This window comes from Mus caroli, unplaced genomic scaffold, assembly GCF_978045245.1.
Source record: "Mus caroli unplaced genomic scaffold, Mus_caroli_1 scaffold_10, whole genome shotgun sequence".
In the NCBI taxonomy this organism is placed as follows: domain Eukaryota; kingdom Metazoa; phylum Chordata; class Mammalia; order Rodentia; family Muridae; genus Mus; species Mus caroli.
The window spans coordinates 65,075,286-65,095,541 of NW_028227265.1; the positions used below are offsets into that span (position 1 = coordinate 65,075,286).

Below are 20,256 nucleotides of genomic sequence, written 5' to 3' on the forward strand. Positions count from 1 at the left end.
TCAACTTAGCCCATACCGACCTTCTCCGGTATGAATTTCCTTTAATTATTTTCTTCTTCTATGGAGCTCCAAATCAGCAGTGCTTCTTCCAAATGTCCTCTGCCGTTCTCAGTCCCGTGTGGGCGCCAGATCTGTTGTGTCCGGCCAGCGGCTCACATGTCTGGGTTCTAGTCTAGAAAGGTATCTTGGAATCTGGAAGAGAAGAGGGATCTAGGCGGACGAGAGTAAGATGAAGCTAAGACAAAATTCTGATCAAAGCTCAATTTTACTAATTCGTGCACCGAGTTATGAAGGAGGGGAAGGGGCCCGATTTCCACCAAATCATCTTGGAGTAAGGTTGCAGGTGAACATGTGATAGCTCCAGAACAGCTAGGTGGCAGGCATCAGCAGTGGGAGTGGCAGGACAATAGGGTGGCAAGCTCTGTCCCAATGCTCTCAAACACTGAAACCTAAGCAAACAGGTTTCAGGCTGGGGAGGGGCGGTTACACTCTGGTGTATGCAGGCTGTTTGTGAGGGTGTCTTTCAAGTATTGGATAATGAAAACACTAATGTCATGAACAGACTACTCTAATGATGACTTCATAGCTTTGTGGGTATGGGAAGTGGGTTCTAGTTGTAAGGAATGGGTGAGTCCTTGGTGCCGGGCTTCTCTCTGCTTCTTGGACACCTTAGATGGACAGCTTTCCTTCAGCACACTTGCCCACCATCATGTTGCTGCCCTGCCCCAGACCAAAGCAACAGATGCGGATGACCTAGTACCACATCCCTGAAATGGTGAGTCAAATGTACATATTTTTCTTTCAAATTGTTAATCTCGGGTTTGTTACAGTGATGAACAACTGATTTTTTTTTGTTTGTTTTTTGTTTTTTTTTTCCAGTGTGGAACTCTCTAAAACTCGGTGGGAATTCCTCCAGAATAAGTGATATATGAGCACACACATGTGGGTGAGGAAGGGAGGGAGACAAATGTGCTGGAAGCTGCAGTCTTCTTGTAATAATCTTGGAAGATATATGCCATCATGTCTTTTTGCAGTTCTTGAGAGCTAACTCTGGGCTTTATGTGTGCTGGATAAATAATTAACCACTGAGCTAAATCTTCAATGCTAATTCTCATCATTTCTGCTTTATTATGTTCATTCGAGTGAGTTACTAAGTTCTGCCTACATTCCGATAGAAGGAAATTAAGCCTTGTCTCTTTGAATGGAGGAGAATATGGACTCTGTGCCTATCACTGCTCTGCTCAGTCATTTGCTCTAGTGTATTTTTTTTAAAGCAGGATTTTTGATAATTTCATATTGATGATTTCAGATTTGCCACAGTGGAAATATTTACATTATGCAGCACAGCAAAAGCTTCGAAATCAAGTTGTTTCCCACCAGATAACTATTAATCTGTCCCCAGCACACAGCTGGACAGATGTAGATCTACATGCTCACAGAACTTCTGCAGGATAGATAAATAGTAAACAGGCAAGAAGAGAATAAAAGTTGCACACATGGAAAGAAATAGTTTCTGTACTTGATGAGAATAGACGGGAGGCTGAAAGTAGGGGTTGCGAGAATTTAAATGTGTGACAACAGACATCTAGAGATGACATCACAAAGCAACACTGTCACTTTCAACTTCCTGTTTGTACAGACATTTTAAAATAGGATCTGCAGGTTGAATTTAACTATGGGTATGCAAATGCATTAAAAACTTGGCATGCGAGATATTTTAGAATTCCACAGCCACGATAAAAAAGTGCATATGTGAAGCTACAGAGGACTAATGCCTGCCCTAGAATGGATGCAGCCGACCCACGTGTAAAACAACCCAGAAATTATTTTACAAAAACAGACAAAATGTTAATTCCTTTGGGTCAATGCCTTACTCTACGTCTTGTGTCATCTTTCAGGTTTGTGGGAAATTATTTCAAACAGAAACCTTCCAGGACCATAGGAGTTTGGATTTGAAATAGACCTCAGCAAATGTTAACACATGCATCCTTATTTCTTCGAGCATGTGTTGTGGTTGGAAGAGAAATGCCTCCGTAGTCTCAAGCCTTTGGACACTTGGTGCCCAGGAGGTGGCTCTGTCTGGGAGGGCTATGGAACCTTTGGGAAGTAGAACCTTGCCAGGGGACGTATGGCACTGTGAGGGAGGTTTGAAAGCTCATAGTTTTGCCTCTCTTCTGGTTTTCTTTCTGCTTCTTGCATCTGGATGAACATGTGATGTCTCAGCTCCCTGCTCTGACCACCTCAGCTATCTTCAGTGTGCCTCCTCTGCTACGACGGACTCTCACTGTGGAACAGTAAGGTGGAATAAACTTTCTTCTGTAAATCTTTTCTGGACGTAGTATTTTATTACAGTAACAAGAAAATGAAATAATACAACATATTTGGCAGTCCAATATTAAAATTAGAAACCTCTGCCCTGCCTTGTTTGTTTTTGACAGGGTCTCATGTAACCCAGGTCGGTTTCAAACTTGTTATAATATAGACTAGGCTGTAGCTCCCAGCTCTCCTGCCTTCACTCTTAAGTGCTGGAGTTACAGGCACATGCTACCATACTTGGTTGGTTTCCTGGTTAAAATGAAGAACATTTAAAAGAATTCTTTTAAAAAAAAGATTTAATTTTTTTTTTATGTGTGTGTCTGCTATGTGTGTGCAAGTGCCCAAGGTAGGCAGGAGAGAATGTCACACTCCCCGGAGTTGAAGTGATAAGTGATCTTAAGCTGCCTGACATAGGTGCTGGGAATCAAACTCAAATTCTCTGGAGGAACAGGGAACAAAACACCCCAACCCTCTGTGCCAGCTCTCCAGCCCCCCAAACCAGGAATGAATATTCTTAATGCCCGAAACTCACCCCGGACTCTGTGAATCATGAAAGCTTGAAAATACCTGTGTATAAAACATAGTTTATTAATTTTCTGACATTTTCAAATAATGATTTAAGATTATTACTGTTATTATTGTTGTTATTATTGTATACCTGTCCTGCCTACATGTATGTCTGTACATCATGTACCTGTCTGGTACTGGCAGAGACCAGAAGACATCATTGGATCCCCTTAGACTATTCTTACAGACAATTGTGAGCAAGCCTGTGGATGCTAGGCATTGACCTGGGTTCTCTGGAAGAGCAACACACGCCCTTAACTGGTGGATCCATGGTCCAGGTTCTCTTATACTCAAATACTAGAGGATGGATAGTCGAACCAACTTTTTTTCCTTTTACAGGTTAGGGCCACAAACATCTAAGATGTCAAAGAACTTTTGAAGTAATAGTACATAGCTAGTATAATCCAACTTTTTTTCCTTTAAAGTAAAAAACAAGATAAAAAGTACCTCATGACCTTTAAAGGTGACATTTTAAAAGAATAGTCAGCCATGGAACAAGTTAGGACTTCAGTGAGAGAGTATCGTTTGTGTGTGCAGTTACTAGTCAATATGCCCCAACCCAGCCACAAATTAGTGAGGTTGATTTAAATTACTAACATGAAATTCTTAACTCTATATTTTTGAAGTCATTGGTTTTAGCCGCTCTGTTTTCTTTTCTCTGGTTTTCCAAGGTTGCTCTTTTGGAAATGCTTTTAGAAACCTAATTGTGACTCTGGATTCAGACTTCTGAACTAAGTCATCAAACACAGGCTGGTCAGAGTGGAAAGCATTGGGGTTTTTTGTTGGTGTTTTTCATAAAGCTCTGTCTACTTTAAGGAGGAAGTTGGATGATGGCTGCCCCCCCCAAAAAAAAAAAACAAAAAAACCAAAACAAACAAACCCCACCCCTTCCCAAATCTGTGGTAGCTTGTTAAAGCAGCACCTAACTACAATACAAGCTAGCACTTGGGAGGTTTGAGATAAGAGATCAGGAGTTACAGAGACAAAGTTTGGAGCTGAGACTAAAGGATAGACCATCTAGAGACTGCCATACCTGGGGATCCATCCCATAATCAGCCTCCAAACGCTGACACCATTGCATACACCAGTAAGATTTTGCTGAAAGGACCCTGATATAGCTGTTTCTTGTGAGGCGATGCCAGTGCCTGGCAAACAGAAGTGGATGTTCACAGTCAGCTATTGGATGGATCACAGGGCCCCCAATGGAGGAGCTAGAGAAAGCACCCAAGGAGCTAAAGGGAACTGCAACCCTATAGGTGGAACAACAATATGAACTAACCAGTACCCCCAGAGCTTGTGTCTCTAGCTGCATATGTAGCAGAAGATGGCCTAGTCGGCCATAATTGGGAAGAGAGGCCCCTTGGTCTTGCAAACTTTATATGCCCCAGTACAGGGGAACACCAGGGCCAAGAAGTGGGAGTGGATGGGTAGGGGAGTGGGGGGGGGTGAGGGTATGGGGGAATTTTGGAATAGCATTTGAAATGTAAATGAAGAAAATACCTAATAAAAATATATTTTAAAAAAGGAGATCAGGAGTTCAGGGCTAGTCTCAGATACATAGTGAGTTTGAGGTCAGCCTGGGCTACATGAGACCCTGTCTTAAGAAAAGCATCCGTGCTGCTGTGGGAGATGTAGATACACTGATTCCAGGCTAACCTCTCTGCCAGCACCTTGGCAACCTGTCTATTTATACACTTTGATTTACTTGCTTGAGGGAGAGTCACACTACTTAGCTCAGGCTTGCCTCAAGTTCAATATCTTCCTGCTTCAGGTGCTTGAATGCTGGGACTACAGGTGTGTTCTACCATGACTTGGTTTGTGCTCCTTTAAAATTGTATTTAGATGTGTGTATGTCCCCCCCAATTATTACTGTATATGTAGGGTGTCCAAGGAGGCCAGATATCAGATCCCTTGGAGCTGGAGATGCAGACAGCTGTGATCTGTCTGTTGTGAGTGACAGAAATTGAACTTAGGTACTCTGCAAGAGTACTATGTGTTCTTTACTGTGAAGCCATTTCTCCAGCCCTCGAAACAGTAATACTTATTTTATTTGTGAAATTCTCACGATGAGCTGGATGCCTACAGTTGCTGCCCTTTTTGGTCTACGTTTGTTCCCTGAATGTGTGACAGACAATTTTTGCCTGCCTTCTTCACCCAGTGCCCGTAACATTCTGTACCTTAGTTATAGCACTCTGGTTAGGATTTCTCAGGGGTGGGAATGCGGTGGGTGAGGCGTGGCAGCCATGTCTGCCACAGGTCAGCTTTCCGAGACAGGGAGCCTTCTGAGAGCCACAGAGGCCATAGGACAAGTGTTGTTCTGCTAACATCACTTTCTAAGCAGCTGGACTCCCTTTGTCCTCTAGCTGCTCCTGAGACCAAGGAGTCAGTAGGAGAAGGCACTTCCACTGTTTCAAACTTCAGTTAAAAAAACAAAAACAAAAAACAAACCAACAACAAACCTAATGAAACTATTTATAGACCTGGATTCTTTTCCTTTCCAGGTGACAGATTTATTCAGGTCAGGGTATTATTAGACACCAGAGAAAGAGGCATCGGAGGGAAAATGTCCCTCACGAAACATTCCCCAGCTGGTCTTCATTCAGTCTTTCTTTTTGGTGGTCATACTCAATGATCACGTGTTCAGATCCGTGCTGATGTTACACCCAAATGGCAACCTTTGTAGAGTAACATCTGCTGCAGATGTTGCTCCAAAAACACAAGCCCTGCCCAAGGGTGCTCATTTAAGCCCATGATTTTATCCGTTTGCAGTCACTTTGTGAAAGGGATGACAATATCATTTGTCTGTATCGGATTTTTCTCCATTTCAGGATTGAATCAGAATGCCAAACGAAATCCTTTGTCTAATTCATGAGCTGAGTCTTGTTTTTGTTTTTCAGGATATCACAGAAGATGAGTGGTATAGGTCCTGCTTGTAAAGGACACCGTCTTACCCCATTTCTTTTTTTTTCCCCTAGAAAGGTTTTGGAGTGTGTCTGAATACAATTAAAAAGCAGGATCTGTAAATTGGTAGAAAGCACCTTTAAATCAAAACACAGTGCTCTGACTTCTAGCCAGACCTTGCTGTAGATGAAATCACATCCCTTAAGTTTCCACTATTGCAGCAGTGATGTCCAGGCAAGCAGCGGGTTGCTTCTTACCCCCACCCCGCATTCTGATGCATCTAGGTGGAAATCAAAAGGCCCTGTGAACAACCCAAGAATGTGTTTTCTACAAGGATGATCTTGGGTCGTGGTTCCCTCTCATTAACAATAGCCTTCCTAAGCCAAGGTCTTAGCTGTCATTCCACCTGCGTGGTTCCTGGCGCCATTTGGCTTTTGACGTGGGTCTGAACCAAGAAATAAACCCAATACCCCTGGCGGCTGCTCGCTTGTGCCTAGCCTCCTGGCTCCCGCTCCCCGGGGCGGGTAGTGCAGCGCGCAGAGCCGCCGCGTCGCCGCTGTCCTCTGGGTGGCCCCAGCGCGCACCGTTCATTGAGCGGTGGAAGGTGAGGCAAGAGGAGGCTGGTGCTGAGCTCGCCAACTCCACCCGGGCCCGGGCAGACAAAAGAGGCCGGCAGTGCAGCTCGCTGGGACGCGATGGCCGGGCGCGGAGGACGGGTGCTGCTGGCGCTGTGTGCCGCGCTGGTGGCCGGCGGGTGGCTGCTGACGGCTGAAGCCCAGGAGCCCGGGGCGCCAGCGGCTGGCATGAGGCGGCGCCGGCGGCTCCAGCAAGAGGACGGCATCTCCTTCGAGTACCACCGCTATCCAGAGCTGCGCGAGGCGCTGGTGTCGGTATGGCTGCAGTGCACCGCCATCAGCAGAATCTACACAGTGGGGCGCAGCTTCGAGGGCCGGGAGCTCCTGGTCATCGAGCTGTCTGACAACCCCGGGGTCCATGAGCCGGGTAAGTGCTCTGCCCACTGCAGGGGCTCCGGGGACGGGAAGAAGGAGAGGTGGGCCCCAAGTTGCTTCCCGGTGGAGGATGCCTGGATGGAAGGTGGAAAGTGGGGAGGAAACGAGCACCAGCCTCTCCCTATCGTTCGCATCTCCGACCCGTTTTTTTTGTTGTTGTTGTTTTGTTTTTTTTTTTTTTTTTTTTTTTTTTTGGTGAACATAGGCTAGAGGGGCTGGAGGCACGGGGACAGGAATAACAGGCAAGCAAATCCCAGAGCTGAGTCCCCGGGTGCTCACCATCACAGATGAGTCAAACTCTAAACAGAATAAAATTGTGAGTTCTCAGGAAGGCAAACACCTTCCCCGCAGACACAAGTGAAAAATAAGGTGCAGAAGGAGAGGAGCCAGGAAGGAGGTCTCAGAGGAGCCAGGAAAGAGGCTTTTATCATTTGAGAATTTCCAAAGGACCAGCTTATTGGGTGCTGCAGCTCTTCCTACCCTCCTCTGCGTTTGTGTGAGCGTTAGGCGCACTCTCTGGGGATACTGGCGAATTTTAAAAAGGATATTGATGATCTAGATGTCCTGTGGTGTGCATACTTGTAGATCTTCCTACCAGGATAGAAAAAGATGGTTTCTAACAGGCATACAGATTCTGAAACCATGCATGGCCTTACTAAGGGAAAACGACAGTACCCCCCCCCCCCTCCCCGCGTGCTTTAACCACTCTGAGATGACTAGTTCAAGATCGATCACGTTTTATCTCCTGCAGTCATCTTGTGAGGCATTTTCCGTCAGAGTACGTTCAAGCACGTTTTGATTTGTATTAAAGGCTTAGTATTAAAAAGATATTTTAAGCAATGTTTTGGGATCTTTTTGGGTTATGTTTATGCTCTTTAGAAAGAATTTGGTCCTGGCATTTCTGTTGGTCATGAAGGCCTGGTTAAAGCACCCAAATCAGTATGGAATGCTTTTGATTTCTCGACGAAGAAAATACAAAAGCCAGGCTAAAAATTATCAGTGCAGGACATGAGAAATCTCCTTTCCTTCATCTCTCCCCGCCCCCCCCCTTATTTTTCCTCCCTGGGTTTCTTGTTCATTAGATTGGCCTTGAATTTGTAGTCCAGGCTGGCCTCGAACTCCTGATCACTCAGCTTCTGAATCATTAAGCTGGGACTATGGATGCTTCCCACCATTCCCGACCTTTTCCTCTCTCCATTATTATTATTATTATTATTATTATTATTATTATTATTATTATTGTTATTGTTGTTGCTGTGATAGGATGTAATCCAGGAAGGCTGAGTAAGCCTCTGTCACTGAGCCTCGCATTCGTTTGCCTGCGTAGTTTTCCCAGTGGTACGTAAGAAGCAAACGGAGAACGGATTAAATAGGTGCTAATAGAGAAACTTTGATCTTAGAACATGGAGTGTATGGGTTAAGTCCTTGAAAACATTTCTTGCCCATGACTAAGGTAAATGACAAGGTGGGAATGAATTTGCTAACGGCTTGGTATTAGGGTGAAAACCTTAAGACATTCATAAAGAGTTCCAGCAGGGCTCATCCTGGAAAGCGGAAACTTGATGGTTAGTGTTTGTGCAGCCATTGGAAAATAAGGAGGCGATGCTTACATGGACACTCACTTCCAGCCAAGCCACACAACAAGCCGGCCACTCCTGACAGTCAAGCTTGTATGATTCTGATGCTCAAGCTCAGCCCTTTGTTCTGTTTGTTAGTAGAGTCTTCCTGTGGGCTTGTTGAATTATTTAAAGAAATTATATGAAAGCCATGGTTTAACGTTATGTTGTCTTGTTTCAAACATAAAGATAAATTGATATTATTGCAAGAATATGACATGTTCTGACAATGAAAACAAATTTTGGTTGAATATCTGGAGCACGGATCTGCGAATCTGGTTGAAAACATGATCACTTTTTAAAAAGTCCTTCAAATTCCTTTTTGGGTGAGCAGATAAGAAGGCATATCTGCATCTCTTCTGTGGTAGAAATGGGTACATTCAATGTTATTCTTTTGGCCGTTTTGAAATCCTACACCTTCAAGATGAGCCAGGTTCTATGACTTATAAACAGGTTGTTCCGGTGAATGGGAAATCTGGCACAAAGGTTATGGGACAGGAAGTGTCTGTGCCAACACATGGAAAAGAATCCTAGGGACTGATAGGTCAGGGACCTTGACCAGTGCCTCTCAAATTCTGGAAATTTACAAACTCTAATGTTGCTCAAACCACTTATAAAGGAGACTACTTACCTTAACTAATTTCATCACAGAAGTACCTTCGGAATTTGTTTGTCAAATCTTTATTATTTATTTATCCATGCATGCATGTGCTTGCGTGTATGCACATCATGGTGTGTGAAAGTCAGAGGTCAACTTTCAGAAGCTGGCTCTCTCTTCCACCCTGCAGGTCCTTGAAATAAAAGCCAGGCTGTCAGGGTTGGTACCTTTACACACAAGCTCTGATGTAACACTCTGGATTCTGCTTTAAATTCGCTGATTGAAAATTTCCATGAAACATTTTTTTTATATTCATTTTATTTTTCAGCATGAAAGAAGAATCAAGTTTGTTTTCCTAGCCTAGGTAATTTTTTTATGAACATCTGCCCAAATGCTGTGGAATGGGTGCAGATGAGTGGTGGAGTGCCCACTTAGGGCTTTGTGCTGGATCCTCAGGACAGAAAAAAAAATACCATTATTTGTAAGGATTTAGTCAATGGATGTAATAGAACCCTAGCAAGACAACATATCCCCGCGACAAGAATGGCGGCAACAACTGAAAGCTTCCTTTGGCTAGATTAGCACGTTCTGGGCAGATACTTCTTAAAAATGGACAACGTTTTTTCTAGCCAGAAGGAATTGACCTTTGTATTTGTTTGGTACAGTCTGTGGGCTGAACTTGAGGTCTCCCAAATAATTCCTTAGGTATTCACCGTTTAGAATTCACGAACAGGGAAAAGGAGGGAGATGTCTCTGGGGAGACGGTTCCATCAGTAAAGTGCTTGTTACCCAAGCATGACGCCCTGAACAGGATCCCTCAGAACTCATGGACAACACTGAGCAGAGCACAGTTGTAAGCCCAATGCTGGTGATGCACTGATGGGACAGACACTTGGGGCTGGTGATGCACTGATGGGGCATTTGGGGCTGGTGATGCACTGATGGGGCACTTGGGGCTGGTGATGCACTGATGGGGCACTTGGGGCTGGTGATGCACTGATGGGACACTTGGGGCTGGTGATGCACTGATGGGACACTTAGGGCTGGGGCTGGCCGGCCAATTCAATTGATCTGACAAGCCCCGGGTTCAGCAAGACACCCTGTATCAAAGACTCGGGTTGAGAATGATTGAGGAAGGTACCTAATGTTGGCTTCGTACCCTCTCATGTACATGCGAGCAAGCAAGGAATCATATGCACAAACACATACACACACATACAAATACATACACACACACACACACACACACATATACCACACACACACACACAAATACATACATACACATACACACACACACAAACACCACACACACACAGAGGAAATTCCATTTTGAATTCATCAGTAAGGGTTATCTACATATATTCTGTGATTTTTTCAACAGGAAACAGCTTGATTTTTGGTTTGCTAAAGTATGTATGAAAGAAGCCTTTATTAACTTGTATCTGAGGAGTAGAATCCAAATAATCAGACCATTCTTTCCAGGATTAAAAATCCATATGTTTGGAACAATAACTGTTTGCATACTTGCGTTTGGGAATTCACCCTGACTCATAGTTGACACTCCGTCTTAAATACAGTCTCAGGAGCAAGGATTTTTCTCTCGTGCAGGCAGCATGATTGTTTTGGACCCATTCCTCCAATCTGTAAAAATTTAAAGTGTACAACTGCCAGTATGTATTTGCCAAATATTTTGATAAAACATGTTATGCTGACAAAATATCTACACATCTTGACAAAACAAACAAAAACAAAAAAATTAAGAAAACCCAAACCAAACAAATAAAAACAAAAACAAAAACCAACCCCCCAAACAAAACAAAAAATCAAACAAACCAAAACAAAACAAAAATAAACCCCAAAACAAAACAAACAAACAAACAAAAAACAAGTAGAGATCTTGATGAAGAGTGTGTGTTTTTGTTTTGTTTTGTTTTGGTCTAATAAATTTGGTATAAATTAGTGTGAACTAAATGCAATCAAGTAGGAGTTAACAGTCGGAGAAGATGGATGTCAGACTCTGGAGAAGAATCTGAACCAAATCACACAAGGTCAGGAGTTATTTTTAGCCTGGATGAGTCAACACAGCTTCTGCCAGAAGTTACAGTCTTGACTGACCTGTGATTGGCTAGTGGAAGAGTGCAGAAACTGATCTGGCCTACACCCTTATACGTTATGCTCAGATTGCCCTGTCTGAGGTAGAACCCAGGGCTGGTGTATGCTGGGCCAGGGCATCCCCAACCCAAAGAGACAGCTTTTTATGGAAACCAATTTGAGAAGTAGCAAGGAATCTCTGCCATGTACCACATTGATTTACCTAAGGGATAAAGGGCCCCACCCTTCACACTGGCATCCTTTAGAAAGATATTAAGACATACAAAGGAGCCTTAGAAAGGGAAACACGTCACCCCAGAATTTCCCAAGTGTACTTAGTGCAACATTGATGATTGGTTTGACAGGCATTAGAGAAATAAGAAAAACAGGCTTGTACAGTTTCTAATTAGTCAGCATCATTAAGATGCAAATCTCCAGATTGGCTGTGTACAATACAAGAGCACCCTCACCTTTAACAGTACTGGGGAATTAATCTAGAGCCTCACACACGTTACAGACAGTCTTCCACTGAGCTGCATACCCCCAGCCCTGTTGGGTGCATACAATACAGTATAGGCATTCATTATTTCACCAGTCAAGATTTATTTTGTAATTCTCCAACAAAGCGTCTCATAAGGGATGTTCCTCAGGAGGGGGTGCACGCCTTTACCTTTTGTGTGATTGACGTTCTTAAGTGACTAGCACGGTGACTTATGTAGCCACTTCTTACTTATTACATATGTTTACTAAACATGAGCGTGATTCCAAGACCACGAAACCAGGGACTATTTTGATGAGACTGGGCTATCACAATTCGTCTTTCCTTATTCGGCTGCTTCATGGTTTCATACTTTTATTTTTTTTTTAATGATTATCATGTATGTGTCTATTTGTGTTATTCTGTCCGCAAGAGCAATGCTCAAGGAGTCCAGATGGTGGAGACAGACTTCATGGATCGGGAGTTAAACACGGTTCTGAAGTGTCCATCACAGGTGCTGGGAAACGAACTCAGGTCCTCAGCAAGAGCCACAGTGCTCAGAACTGCTCAACCATCTTTAGTCCCTGTGTATTATTGTTATTATTATTGTTGTTGTTGTTATTATTATAAACTTATACCATACAGGAATGCCTAGAGACCAGAGGAATGTGGCCTATACAAAATAATTCCCTGAGATTGCTTGTGTCTAATTGTTTAGAACATGGGGTAACATGTGAGAATTTCCCTTTGGGGCTGGAGAGATGGTTCAAAGGTTAAGAGCACTGTCTTCTCTTCCAGAGGTCCTGAGTTCAGTTGAGATCTGATACCCTCTCTGGTGTGTGTAAAGATAGTGACAGTGTACTCACATACATATTTTTTTTTTTTTTTAAAGAAAAGGCAGCCAGGCAGTGGTGGGGCACGCCTTTAATCTCAGCCTTGGCCTTCTTTATTTTATAAAGTGAAGCCTGCCATTTTAGAACAAATGGTAAGTAAAAGTCAAAAATATTAGCAACAAGAATTTCTTTAGTGAATTTTGAGCTGGTGAGATGACATAGTGGTAAAGAGACAGTCAACCTGAAAATCTAAATTCAATCTCCAGCCCCCCTCCCCCCGCAGAAAGACTCTCTCCAGTTTTCCTCTGCCCTCCACAGTCAAGCAATAACATGTATGCCAATGCACGTACATGCTCACACAAATAAACATTTTTTTTTTAAAGCACCAGGAATCAGTGTCACATAAGAAGAAATGTATGGCTCTTTTAAAGAACTGAAGCCGGCTATCTCCAGGGCTCAATTTTATTTTTCTTCATGAGGTGATATTCAAGCCATGTGCTTGGCAGTGTTATAGAGAAGATGGCTTGGGAGCTGGCTGGTAAATCAAATGAGATCAAACATCAAAGATAAACGTTTAAGTGTGTTCCTCCTGTCCCAGAAACGACGGGAACTCTGCAAGTCCATTCTTCTGTAAATGCTTCCTTCTTTTAAAACTCACAATGTTTTTTTTTTTTTCCCTAATAAAACCTGACCAAAGAGAAGGACCTGCCTATGTTGCTAGAGCTTTTAATTGTTTTCCGATGATCTACCTACATGTTAAGTTGTCCCCAAATGAATTATCCTGAAAGAAGACAGTGAAGTGTGTAGAACATTACAGTCAGGGAGTGGCTCACGACAGCGTACCGAGGAATAACTTTCTGAGGCGACTACATATTTTGCTTTTTATAGAAACCTGTTTACTGTGAGACCACAGTCAGCAACCAGGCTTTACAGCAGTCGTTTAAAAATCTTCACTAAAGGATATTTCATTTCAAGTAACGACTTCTTCTTCTTCTTCTTTTGGTTTTTTTTTTTTTTTTTTTTTTTTTTTTTTTTTTTTTTTTTGGTTTTTTTGGGATGGCAATCATGTATTTTTTAAAATGAGCCTAAATAAAACTTTTAAGTTAAATTTAGGTCACTAGAAAATGCCTTGTTGTGGTTTTGCATGGCAGGAGAACAGGGATAAACCCATAATTTATATGATTTGCTTGCTCATGGCAGGCTGCTCCCTCACGTTCTGGTCCAGAAGCAATGCTGGCCTAGTGACCTTCCCCAGTTCACACTCACTGTGCAAATCCAGAAGCTCTCACTTTTGCCCTGTGGTGTTGCTCACTGCAATTCTACTGCCCCCCCCCGATTTACATTTAAGCTCAAATCATATACTTGCCCATATTTAGAACAATAAAAATTTCGATAGTATGAGTGTATTTAGTTGTCTCCCCTCTGACCAATATATGTTTTTAAGTAAATAAGCGTTTTTATTGCATGTGTTTGAGTAATGTTTTGCTTATATAAGCACTTTGTGGATGCCTGTTTCCTGTGGATGCCAGAAGAGGGCGCTATAGCCCCTGGAACTGGGATTTCAGAGAGTTGTACCCTTCTTGTGGGGGCTGGGAACCTGGTCTATCTGCAACAGTAACTGAGATAATTTTATAGCTCCTTTCCAAAACTGTAATAACTTTCTTTGTCACAAATGAATTACTAAACTTCTAACTATACCTCATTTCACACCAAAATGGATTTTTCAAACATGAAAAGAAAATGTACCTGTGATATTTCTACTTTAATTTAAAGATTACTTAATAAGTATTCTTCAATATTTGGGGTTATTTATTTATTTATTTATTTTCGAGACAGGGTTTCTGTATAGCCCTGGCTGTCCTGGAACTCACTCTGTAGACCAGGCTGGCCTCGAACTCAGAAATTCTCCTGCCTCTGCCTCCCAAGTGCTGGGATTAAAGGCATGTCTCACCACCGCCTGGCGTTTATTATATTTATAAGATCCTGTTTTACATTTATGTATTTACTCTGTGTGTGTGTGCGTGTGTGAGTGTGTGTGCATGCACACCACAGCTTGCACATCTTATGAAAGTCAGAGGACAGCTTGTACATTATCTCCTTCCTTCCTTATGAATCTCTGGGATTGAACACTGGTTTTCAGACTCGGTAGTAAGTGCCTTCCCCAGGTAAGCCATCTAGCAGGTCTCTTCCTTTATTCTCTCCCCCCCCCACACACACTACAGGAGTATGTGTCTCATCATATAGCTAGAAGAACCTCGAACCATCTGTGAATACTCCAGGCTGGCTCCAAACTGGCAATTATCATCCTGCCTCAGTCTCTCAAGTGCTGAGATTACAGACAGGAGCCCTCACATCTGGCCCTTTGCTTATCCTGCCTCTGATTACACTCTCACAGAAGATGAAATTTATTGTCACACTCTGATAACACCCTTGATTCTGGAAAATATCTGCTGCATACAGATCCAGAGGTTGTGGCCTTGGCCATCCTATCTTAGATGCTGCTAACATGAAGAAAAAAGACATAGGAGAAGCTCCTAGATACACTGAAAGTGTATACAAGAATAAAATGGTTTGCATTCTAAGATGCAGAGTCCAATTTCTGGTTTTAAAGTGGAGTGGCCCTAACAAAATAGTTTGCACTGTGAAGTCCGCACAGATGTTTTTGGTTTACATTTACTAGGGGAAATCAGTCTTGCTAGTGTGGGAGCTCAGTGCATGTTAACCCAGATGCTGGACTTCGGCAGCCTTGTGGGATTGGGCACTGCACTTTTGGAAACAGTTATAAACGGGCACAATCCACTGACCACCACACACTCCCACAAGGAGGAGTCAGCTAGTTAAACTGATTTTCTCAAGACTCAAATCCAATTGTGAAAACTAACAAAACAACAGCAAAGTAATTCTTACATGTGTCCACTAATAGAACCAATGGTACTACACGGAGGCACACTCTCTAAACAGACATGGAGATTTTGTCTAAGTTTTGATGATTTAAGCAAGATTTCCAATTGGTATTCAATATCTATAGATGCCTCATACTTTGTCCACTAACTTTAAAAGTAATAAACAAAATCATTTCCAAACTGTTCTTTCTTTCAGGTATGTTCTTTGGCTCTTGTCCTCTTAAAATGTGGCCACATATTCTCCTAAGGTTTCTAAGCACGTGATCCAAATTTGCCTTTGCTTTTGTGTGACTGATTTCTCACAGAGTGCCTTTGGCATCAGTCTAGAGAGGCCAGTGAATATTAATGTACCATCATGTCCTCTTCTTTCCCTTCCTTTTAGATTTGGGTATCAAATGGAGAAAGAAGAGCAGTTTCCTATCTAATTTTTTTTTAAAGATGTATTTATTTTATTGTTTTATGTGAATGAGTGTTTTGCCTGCCTGTATGTAAGTGCATGTCTGGTGTCTTTGCTGGGGGGTGGGAGGGTGGGTGGGGTGGGGTTAGAAGAGAGCATTAGATCCCCTAGGGTTGGAGTGATGGATGGTTGTGAGCTGCTGTTGCGTGCTGGGACTAGAACTTGGGTCCTCTGCAAGAGTGTCAAGTGCTTCTAACTGTTGAGTGAACTCTAGACCCCAGTTTGTGTCTTCGCCTGATTAATGTGAATCATGAACATTCAGGTATATATTACCATGTCTGGCCATATATGAGTCTGTGGACACATTTGCTGTCAGTTCATTTATCCACGGCTATCCTTCTCTAGGGATGCCTCAAAGTTGGGTCCTGAATTAACAATGTCTTTGTGTCTAAGGCACACAAAGAATTAGAACTTATCATCACAAGATTTGGAGTGTGTCGGGTTGTTCTTTTGTTGAAATGTTTAAGAGAAAAATCAGGAGCTGGGGATACAATTCAGTCAGTGCTGGGACGCTCAGTTACAGTGTGTGTCCAGTCCTAAGCAGTGGGGGCAAAAGAAGAGAAAGAAAATACCCCAGTTGTCTTCTGTTTTAAAGATATTGTCACACAATATTCCCTACAGATGCACGTATCTTCTTTTCACTTTATAGCTAAATGCACACCCACACATGCAGGCAAAACACGTAAAATAATACAGTAAACAAGTCTTTAAAAACTATCAATAGTTTCATTTTAAGAAAGACAAATAACTCAAGTTGTTTATTTTTCCAGAGAACTACTTTTAAGTGGATTTATGGAGACCCATGTCTTAAAATAGACATAATTTGGTTAAGTCGATATTGGTGGTTTTTTTTCATTAGACAAGGACAGCCTGTGGCAGGTTACATAAAGGAGCCTTATTCCCTCTCATCCATTTCCTTGTGCTCCCCATTCCTTTATGATGGAGACCAGAGCTGTGAAAGGAAAGTTGAAGAATGTGTCTGTGAAGCCCGTCCTGAGCCCATGCGCTCTGAGGACTGCGTGTGCTGGGCTTTTCTTCTCTCTGGAGACCTAGCCTTTCCCTTCATTTCTTAGTCAAACATATTAAAGTTTCCAAAGGCTGCATTGACTTATGAGCATTTATAAATTAAGTTTTCCAAATTCTTTGGGAAAATAAACATGATTAAAATGTCACTGAAATAATAAATGAACAAGCCCAAATACCTAATGGAAATTATGTTTTCAGCTTAAGACATTTTTATGTCAGTTTTTATGTTTTCACATTGCCAAGTTACATATTGGTATGTCTCTCATTTCTTTTTTAAACTTTATTTCTTTGTGTGTGCATGTGCCTGTGTGTGTGTATGTGGGCACATGCAGACGTGCATTCATGTATGGAGATCAGCAGGCCACTTGTAGTCAGTTCTCTCGTTCTATCGTGTGGGTCATCCAGATGTTGGCAAACATTTTTTACTTGCTGAGCCAGCTTGCTTGCCCCTTCCTGTCTTTTTAAAAATGGGTTTTCTAACCAATCTGCCATTTCCTGGATCCAGGACTGACCTTTTTTTGGGGGGGGGGTGTACTACCCAAGGTGCCTTCAGGGTCTGTAGTAGATTCTCAATGGATTAGTCAATGAATGAATACTTCAAAATGGGCCGTAAACACAGATGCACATACTTTGCCAGCCATTATCTATGAGTGTGCAAGCAAATTGTATGCCAATGCACCGCTTGGCTTTCCTTCCCATATTCCTGTGCAGAACTGAGCCATCTCTGAATTTTATTGTTATAGTCACAGTGTCTGGCTAATGTCATTTTGTCACTAGCAAATCACAATTAATGTTACTAATTCCCTATGTTAATTCCCTAGTTTGGTCCTATTTCTTATCTTCGTCTTTCATACCTAAATGCCTCACTGGCCATGGGCCTTCAGATCTGATTGTTCTTTAGATGTGGTTCTGGGCAGAGATGGCTCGGCCGGTGAAGGTGCCCACCACCAAGCCTGAGGTTGGTTCCTGGAACCCACATCATAGAAGAAGAGAACCAGCGCCCACTGGATGTCCTCTGTCATAGTCATCACACACTCATACCCACCACACTCCAAGTCACACCCATACCAACACATCTACTCATTCCTGCACACAGGACAAACAAGCAAACAAGTGTTAAAACAACAGCAAAATAAAATCCAGCTCCTCTGTGCTGAGGCGCTGCAGCCTGGACACTTTCTTAAATCAGAACCAAAGTACAAGAAAGCCTTTAGTCCTCTGGTGAGCAGTCCTGAGACTGAAGGAAGGACTACAGACAGCCACATGTGAAGTTAAACTTTCTTTAAATATCATTTCAATATTTGTTAAGAGTAATGTAGGGCTCTGGAGAGATGGCTCAGAGGTTAACAGTACTGGCTGCTTTTGCAGAGGACCTTGGTGGATTCCCAGAACCCACACAGTGGCTCACAGCCTCCTGTAACTCCGACTTCTGACATCCACTGAGGCCAAGCACACAGGCATGGTAAACTGATTGACACGCAGACAAAACACCTACACAGTAAAAATAAATATTAAAATAATGATTAAAATATGTCCCTACCAGGTAGGCTGATGATGAGAAGAAAGTCTTTGCAACAAGGAAGACAATACTTAATAACTTAAGAACCAAATATTATCACCTGAGAATAATTGGAAGTTCTAATTCATGTTCAAAATTAAGTCACAATAGGACAAAAGCCTATTAATGTGGACTGAGTTACTAGCACTCTCCCATGTAGATTTTGAACTATGTGCAATAGAAACTATGAAGTGGGGTTCATTGTGTTTGTCAGGCTGAGAGAAAACTTGCCCTCTCTGGGGCTTCAGGTGTCACATTTGGTCAGTAGACATGGTCTCTTCCTAAGCATTCCCAACCTTCCATGTGAGGATAAATATCTCTAACACTCAATGTCTTGACATACTGTCTTCCGAAAAAAACAAACAAACATGTATCCACTTATTAATTTAAATATAGTCAAACTTTATGATATCTAATGAAATATGGTACATTGCAGTGTCTAAAAGTTGACATAGTTCAGATAAAAATCCAAGTAATGTGTGTGTGTGTGTGTGTGTGTGTGTGTGAGTGTGTGACATAGGATCTCATGTAGCTCTGCTCTCTATGCAGTTGAGGATGACTTTGTCTCTACACCCCAAGTGTTGAAAGTACAGGTATGGACTGCCACATCTGGTCTTTGTTGTCCTAGAGATTGAGCCAGGGCTTTGTGTATGCTAGGCACACACTCTACCAACTCAGCTACATCTCCAGGCTTATTTTTTCCCTTTCTGAGACAAGATCTATCTTTGTAGCTCGGGATAGTCTAGAACTTGCTTTGTAGCCCAGGCTGGCCTCATGATCTTCCTTTACCAGTGCTAGGATTATATAGAACTGGAACACCGTGCCTACCAACTTTTGTGATTTTTGTTTTCTTGAGACAAGATGTCTCTATTACATATCCTTGGCTGTCCTGGAACTTGCAATAGAAACCAGACTGGCCTCAGACTCTCAGCCATCTACTTGCCTCTGCAACCCAGGTGCTGAGATTGAAGGTGTCAGTTTTGCTTCAGTTTTGCGCTATTTTTAATTTGAAAAAACTTTAACAACATCTTAGGTGGTAAGGCTCTAGGCTCTCCTGTGGCAGTAGCATCCGTGAACTGTGATAATTATTTAAACAGATTGAGGCCTCTTCTATTATGTCCAGGCTTCTGAGTGTGCTGCTAGTAGTTGCTTCAGGGAATGTGTGAGATGCTCAGTGGATAAAAGTGCCTCCAACCTGAGTTCAATTTTTGGATCCTCCTTGAAGGAGAGAACCAGATGTGCCCCTGTCACACACACAAAATAAAACAAAGAAACAAACAAACAAAAAACATGAAAAAAGTCATTGGTTCAGGTTGCCGTAGAGATGTTTGGCACCTAATGGTTTTTAACTTTGTAAATATTTTCCTTCCTCTTTTAACTCTACTGCAAGTTGTATAAACTGTACTTTAAACACGCATGCAGCATGCAGGAGCGTAAGTCGGTGTGAGTTTGAAGCTACTTTTCCCGAGCATCTAGAATTCTTCTTTTATTGGTGGTATTCCTTTAACGTGGAAGTTGAGCTTACTTGGTTGCTGGGATCCCATGACCTCTGCAAGCAAGGGGAGGGAATGAATGGGGATGTGTTTCTTAAGTGAGCGTACACAGGGTGAGGCCTGCTGGTATGTTCTCAAGAATTCATTGGCTAAAGTTTGAATGTTTGTGGATGCTCTACAGACAGTAGCATAGGGAACACATTCATACTTCGGCCAACATATGCACGAGGCTGAGAAGGCTCTCTTTTGTAGACCATGTAACACTTCCCATGACGTTCTCAGATCCAGGTCATACGCTATGATATCAAAGGGCTCTGCTAACAACATTTACATTTAAACATCCTAATAGTATGAATCGTCAGGAAGGAAGCAATGACTTTCATTCATGAGGTGCTCGGAAATGCCA

The 20,256-nt window shown here is 42.5% G+C and overlaps 1 protein-coding gene across 1 annotated transcript in view; it reads left to right on the forward strand.

Annotated features, from left to right (window-relative positions):
- The first annotated feature begins 6,357 nt into the window (after nucleotides 1-6,357).
- The window catches only part of Cpe (carboxypeptidase E), a 108,683-nt gene continuing 94,784 nt past the window's right edge, over nucleotides 6,358-20,256 (forward strand). Inside the window, exon 1 of the mRNA XM_021169884.3 lies at nucleotides 6,358-6,786. Coding sequence (XP_021025543.1) covers nucleotides 6,480-6,786 — 307 coding nt within the window. The 5' untranslated portion in view covers nucleotides 6,358-6,479. The remainder of the gene's footprint in view (nucleotides 6,787-20,256) is intronic.